We start from the raw sequence: 6801 nt of genomic DNA on the forward strand, positions 1-6801 counted from the left end.
CCTTAGCTTCTTGAACTTGTTGATTACCTTCATAGGTAGCACATAAAGAATTAAAGATGGTCTGAGCAGTAGACTTATCAATAATCTTTATATACTCATAATGAGGTAATGCATCAACCAAAATACCTTTCACTCTATGATGTTTTCTATAAATCCGTTTCTGATCAGGAGTGACAGACTTTCTGTCATAAACCATTCCAACACCATTGACATGAAAGTCAATGCCACCTTCCAATATATCCCATAACTCATCATCCAAACCAATGATATGAGTGTACATATTGCTCTTCCACCATTCAAATTCAGTAGAGTCACCACTGAATATTGGTGGTCTAGTAGTATAATTGTTTTTACCATATGTACTTTGATCATGGTTGGTTTATCACGAATAGAACCTCCAACAAGGCTAGTTACTTCATGACTATCAACCATGATGGAAAGAGTATTTTTCTCAAGATCCTTTTTTGTACCACAGTTCTATGTTTAGTACAAACCAGGCTCCGATGCCAACTGAATATGATAAATATACACAAGAAGATGGGGGGGTTGAATTGTGTATCCCAAAAACTCATTATGCTTATGATCAAGCAACTTCAGAATCTAAACAATGTTCAGAGTCTGATATCAGAAGTGGTAGTAACAACGTAAATAATAAATATTAGAAGTAAAATCAAGAAACACATAAAGATTATCCAGGTTCCTCTCCTCAACTGAGAGTTGCCCAATCCCCTTGCCTTAATAAGAGCTTTTCACTATAATCAACATATTACACTTTGCTCAAACGCACTTGCAAGAGACTTCACTTGCTCAATCAACTTAGAAAGTGACTTCCACTCAAGAAATCTTGCAAGAGACTTCTGATCAATCAACCTAGAAAGAGACTTCACTGCCCAAGTATACATACATGAGACTTCTTTAATCAAGCATGTAGGCAAGAGACTTCCTCTACTTTAAAAAAATAGTTTAGTAGATATGGTAACCACTATACTTAGATACACCATCAGAAGTATAACAGTTGTGCAACAACCACAAAGGTTCATAACCTCTTAAGATTTCTAATATATACAAAGATAAGAAATCTTAAGATCCTATGCAATAAAAATTACAAATGAAAGCTCAGACTTAAGCTCAAGATATTGTATTACGTTTTTGTTGTACACCTTCCTTCAAATCTTCAACTTCCTTTTATAGAGGTAGAGAAAGAGTTGTTGGAGGGTTTAAACATAAGAGAAAACTTAGTGAAGAAGCATGGAAATAGAGATGTTGGTAAACATATCTGGTTAGAAGTATTTGTTAGGTTTGTCTTTTGGTGATTGGTTGCTTTTTGGAAAAACAAGTATTTGCAAGATGTCCTGACATGTTGCTTCAATATTCTGCATAATCCAGATTGTGTTAGTTATGAGATTTAGTATCTTTAATTGTGCTTCCTACAGATTCTATGAAGATTTAGTTTTTGTAATCTATTGCATGTTTCTCTGTGATTGAAGAAGATTGTATCTTGACTTGTACACGAAGGAACAATGTCAAAACATATTAGGAAACATTTGATTTAATGAGATTCATATCTTCAGAAGATTGAGAAGAGATCTTGGATCTGCTTCGTATCAAAGACCGAATCCCGTGTGTATTACTACTATAAATAGAGGAGTTATTAACCTAAGAATGTATCGAAAATAGTGTAGAATTGTGTTTCCATTAGGGTTTAGTGTGTGTTTCATGTGAGCCATTCGAGTATCACATTGATACTTGAATTCGACTGAGTGTATTGAGTTGTAATTTACTATCCCTCATAAGCTTTTAAGCAAGAGTGGATTATGCTTTTCTGTTGTGTGTTATCTTATGATTGAGGGAAGTGAGAGGGGTCTCATATCTAGGGTTGCTCTAGATAGAAACACCCATAAGTAGAGATTATGAGAGAAGTTTATAAACACTGAGGTTGTTCAGGACTTCAAACTAATTTTGTGATAATGGAATTCCTTTCTGGCTTGGTAGCCCCTAGGTGTAGGTGGCGTTGGACCGAACTGGATTAACAATTATGTGTGTTATTTACTATTTTATTTATCCCGTTATTGTCTGTTGTGGGATAATGTGCAGACCTTGAGGTCGTGACATCGTGTTTGAATCAAGGATCTGCTTGCCAGAATTTCAATTGGTATCAGAGCAGGCATCCTGCTCTGTATCTGGGTGAGATTCAGAGAAGATACTTTCTGGCACCATGGACAAGGAATGAAGATTTATCAACAGAACCCCCCATCTTAGATGGATCCAACTATGATTAGTGAAAGGCAAGGATGGTGACTTTCTTAAAATCTATGGACAACAAGACATGGAAAGTTGTCATTAGAGGATGGGAACATCCTGTTGTGATTGACAAGGATGGAAAGGTAATTATTTAATTAAAACCTGAAGAGGACTAGTCCAATGAAGAAGATGAATTGGCTCTTGGAAACTCCAAAGCCTTGAATATCATATTCAATGGTGTGGGAAAAAATATATTCAGGTTGATTAATACCTGTACTGTAGCTAAAGAAGCCTGAGAAATCCTCAAAACTACTCATGAAGGCACATCAAAAGTAAAGATGTATAGACTTCAGCTTCTCACTACCAGATTTGAAAATCTAAAGATGAAAGATGATGAGAATATCCATGACTTTCACATGAGTATTCTTGAAATAGCTAATTCATCTAGTTCTTTGGGAGAAAGGATGACAGAAGAAAAATTGGTGAGAAACATTCTAAGGTTTCAACCTAAATTTTTTGATATGAAGGTCACAAATATTGAGGAAGCTCAAGACATCATCTCCATGAGAGTAGGTGAGCTTATTGGATCTCTCAAAACTTTTGAGTTAGGTATTAGTGACATAAATGAAAATAAAACTAAGAGCATAACATTTGTATCCAACATTGAAGATGAACAAAACCAATGTGATTTGGATACTGATAAAGGAATGGCCAATGTTATAGTGCTTATAGGAAGATAATTGAATAAGGTTCTTAAGAGAGTTGACAGGAAGTCAAGACCCAATGTCAAGAACATCCCTCTTGACATCAGGAATACTACCAGATAAGATCAAGAACTGAAGAGAGATCAAATCAAGGTAAAGGAATTCAGTGTCATGGGTGTGAAGGTTTTGGACACATTAGAGTTGAATCTCTTACCTATCTCAAGAAACAAAACAAAGGTCTATCTGTTTCTTGGTCTGATGAGGACAACTCGGAAAGTGAACCTGAGGAGGAAGCTGATAAACATGTTACTGCTTTAAATGGAATATGTGAATCTGATGATGATTCATGTGATGAAGAACTATCCTGTGAAGAACTAGATGCTTCATATAGAGAGCTTCGCATCAAAAGTGAAGAAGTGTGTCTGCTGGGAGAAAAACATAAGAAAATTATATCTCAACTACAAGTTGAAAAAGAAGGTTTGTAATTCACCATCTTTGAGCTCCAAAATGAAGTGATATTGTTGTCTTCCAAACTTAACAACATGAAAAAATCTGTTAAAATGCTAAATAAGGGGTATAACATGTTAGATAAAGTTTTACAAATTGGAAAAGCAGCTGGAGATCTAAGAGGGATTGGCTTCAAAAATCAATCTCTTCATAGCCAAGGAGAATCATCGATGACCAACTTTGTTCTTCCAGGAGAGGAGTCTAAACCTGCCATGTCAAAACCTTTGTCTCAACATCATGCCAATCATCAGAACCTTCACACTAAAGGAAGATCATCTCGCTGGATATGTCACTACTGTGGAAAATATAGACATATCAAACCTTTCTGTTTCATATTATATGGATATCTAAGGTACCCAACACAACTCAGGGTCAACCAAAAAAGGAGTGGATACCTAAGACTATCAACACCAACTTTATAGATCACACCTCTCTAAGAGCTTTAGTTAGTGAAGACTGGTATTGTGATAGTGGTTGTTCCAGGCACATGGCAGATGTCAAGAAGTTCCTTGAAAACATCATGACATACTCAACCGGCCATGTCACGTTTGGAGATGGGGCCAAAGGTGAAATTAAAGGGGTTGGAAGACTAGCTTGTACTGGACTTCCAAATCTCGATAATGTCCTGCTGGTAAAGGGTTTAACTGCTAATCTGATTAGTATTAGTCAACTATGTGATAAAGGTCTTAAAGTTAACTTCACAAAATCAGAGTGTCTTGTCACAAATGAAAAAAATGAAGTGCTAATGAAGGGAGTAATGTCTAAGGACAAATTCTACTTATGGTCCTCTAAAGAAATAACCCACACTCATACATGCCTGATATCCAAAGAAGACGAAGTTAATCTATGGCACTAAACACTTGGACATCTACATCTGAAGGGGATGAAAAAGATTGTGTCAAAAGAAGCCATCAGAGGCATTCTAAAACTCAAGATCTAAGAAGGTAAAATATGTGGTGAGTGTCAAATTGGAAAGCAAACCAAGATGCCACATCCAAAGTTACAACATCAGATGACCTCGAAAGTTCTGGAACTCCTTCATATGGACCTAATGGGACCTATGTGGGTTGAGAACCTTGGAGGGATAAAGTACGCCTATGTTTTTGTTGATGAATTTTCAAGGTTCATATGGGTGAACTTCATCAAAGAAAAATCTTATGTTTTTGAGGTGTTCAAAGATCTATGTCAAAGGATTCAAAGAGAAAAGGAAAGTGAAATAATCAGGATTCGAAGTGACCATGGGAAAGAATTTGAAAATAACTGATTTGCTGATTTCCGCTCCTCTGAAGGCATTGGGCATGAGTTCTCCTATCCTATCACCCCACAGCAAAACGAGGTTGTGGAACATAAGAACATAACTCTCCAAGAATAAGCTAGAGTCATGCTTCATAATAGAGTCACCCTAAGAACCAGAACCTCAACAACTCTCTATGAATTATGGGAAGGAAGGAAGCCCACAGTCAAATACTGTCACATATTTGGAAGCAAATGCTACATTTTAGCTGATCGTGAACAAAGAAGAAAGAGGGATCCCAAGAGTGATGAAGGTATACTTTTGGATACTCTACAAACAACAAAGCCTATAGAGTCTTTAATTCCAGAACCAAAGCCATAATGGAATCCATCAATGTGGTAGTGGATGCCAATATCTAAGAAAAAGGGACAGATGTTGAATCTAATGTCGAGACATCATTTCAGCATATCAACCCAACTAAAAATGAGGAAGTAATTGAATTAGATAGTGAATCAGGATGTGTTGAACCTGATAACCCTCAAGTCAACAAAGGTCCCTCAATTAGAATACAGAAAGACCATCCAACAGATATTATAATCGGAAACCTTAATGAAGGAGTTACCATAAGATCTAGAGATGTGATCTCAAATGCATGCTTTGTTTCTAAGTTTGAACCTAAAAATGTGAAGGAAGCTTTGACTGACGAATTTTGGATCAATGCAATGCAAGAGGAATTAGGTCAATTCATAAGAAATGAAGTATGGGACTTAGTTTCCAGACCTAAAGGAATGAATGTTATTGGAATAAAGTGGATCTACAAGAACAAATCTGATGAAAAAGGGACTGTGACCAGAAACAAAGCCATACTTGTTGCTCAAGGATACACCCAAACTGAAGGGGTCAATTTTGATGAGACATTTGCCCCCGTAGTTCGCCTTGAGTCAATCAGACTTCTGTTAGGAGTGGCATGCCTTATTAAATTCAAACTATTTCAAATGGATGTAAAAAGTGCCTTCTTAAATGGGTACTTAAATGAAGAAGTCTATGTTGAACAACCCAAGGGGTTCACAGATCCTAGCTTTCCAGATCATGTTTACAAATTGAGGAAAGCTCTATATCGTTCAAAGCAAGTATGCCAAGAACATAGTGAAAAGGTTTGGAATGGACAATGCAATCCATAAAAGGGCACATGCACCAACTCATTTAAAACTAACCAAATATGAAAAAGGAACAAATTCAGATCAAAGCCTGTATAGGAGTATGATTGGTAGTATGCTTTATCTCATAACTAGTAGGCCTAACATTACATTTGTTGTAGGAGTCTGTGCTAGATATCAATCTGAATCCAAAATGAGTCACATTACTCAAGTTAAAAGGATTTTGAAGTATATCGATGGAACCCGTGAATATGGAATGTTGTATTCTCACAATGCAAACTCTTTATTGACTGGATACTATGATGTCGATTGGGCAAGTAGTGTTGATGATAGAAAAAGTACTTCTTGAGGGTGTTTCTTCTTGGGAAATAATCTAATATCTTGGTTTAGTAAGAAGCAAAATAATGTGTCCTTATCCATAGTTGCGGCTGAATATATTGCTGCTGGAAGTAGTTGTTCTCAGTTGATTTGGATGAAACAAATGTTAGAAGAATACAATGTCCAACAAGATGTCATGACATTGTACTGTGACAACCTAATTGATATTAACATCTCCAAGAACCTTATTCAGCACAGTAGAACTAAGCATGTTAATATTCGGCATCACTCCATTAGGGATCTGGTGGAAGAGAAAATTGTCACTCTTGAGCATGTAACTACTGAAAAGCAACTGGCAAACATTTTTACAAAATCCCTAGATGCAAATAAATTCGAAAAACTAAGGGGAGAATTAGGCATTTATATGCTTGAAGATTTATAACAATTAATTAAGAAGGGAAAAAGAAATCAAATTTTCTCTTCCCTCCACTTAACTATGCACAAAACTCAAAGTCCATCATTACACATCCTTCTTATCTTCCCAACACGACACCCTCACGCTAACCTTTGTATTCTATCTCTCAAACGTATTCTCGAACAACTTCATCTCTCAATCACCTCTCCACCAAAATTGTCCAAA

At 36.3% G+C, this 6801-nt stretch overlaps 1 protein-coding gene across 1 annotated transcript; it reads left to right on the top strand.

Annotated features, from left to right (window-relative positions):
- Nucleotides 1-2579: 2579 nt before the first annotated feature.
- Nucleotides 2580-4308, top strand: LOC127092437 (uncharacterized). The gene is made up of 4 exons (XM_051031310.1): nt 2580-2963; nt 3170-3422; nt 3534-3804; nt 3936-4308. The coding sequence occupies exons 1-4, from the start codon at nt 2580-2582 to the stop codon at nt 4306-4308; spliced, it is 1281 nt and encodes a 426-aa protein (XP_050887267.1).
- The last annotated feature ends 2493 nt before the right edge of the window (nt 4309-6801 follow it).

Source organism: Lathyrus oleraceus, chromosome 1 (genome assembly GCF_024323335.1).
Source record: "Lathyrus oleraceus cultivar Zhongwan6 chromosome 1, CAAS_Psat_ZW6_1.0, whole genome shotgun sequence".
Taxonomy (NCBI): domain Eukaryota; kingdom Viridiplantae; phylum Streptophyta; class Magnoliopsida; order Fabales; family Fabaceae; genus Lathyrus; species Lathyrus oleraceus.

What these genes read in the sequence shown, in the direction of transcription:
- LOC127092437 (XM_051031310.1), top strand. Translation starts at nt 2,580, where the DNA reads ATGTATAGACTTCAGCTTCTCACTACCAGATTTGAAAATCTAAAGATG. An exon ending in AAGGAATGGCCAATGTTATA is followed by an intron (nt 2,964 to 3,169) that starts GTGCTTATAGGA and finishes ACCTATCTCAAG; the next exon opens with AAACAAAACAAAGGTCTATC. An exon ending in ATATTATATGGATATCTAAG is followed by an intron (nt 3,805 to 3,935) that starts GTACCCAACACA and finishes TGGTTGTTCCAG; the next exon opens with GCACATGGCAGATGTCAAGA.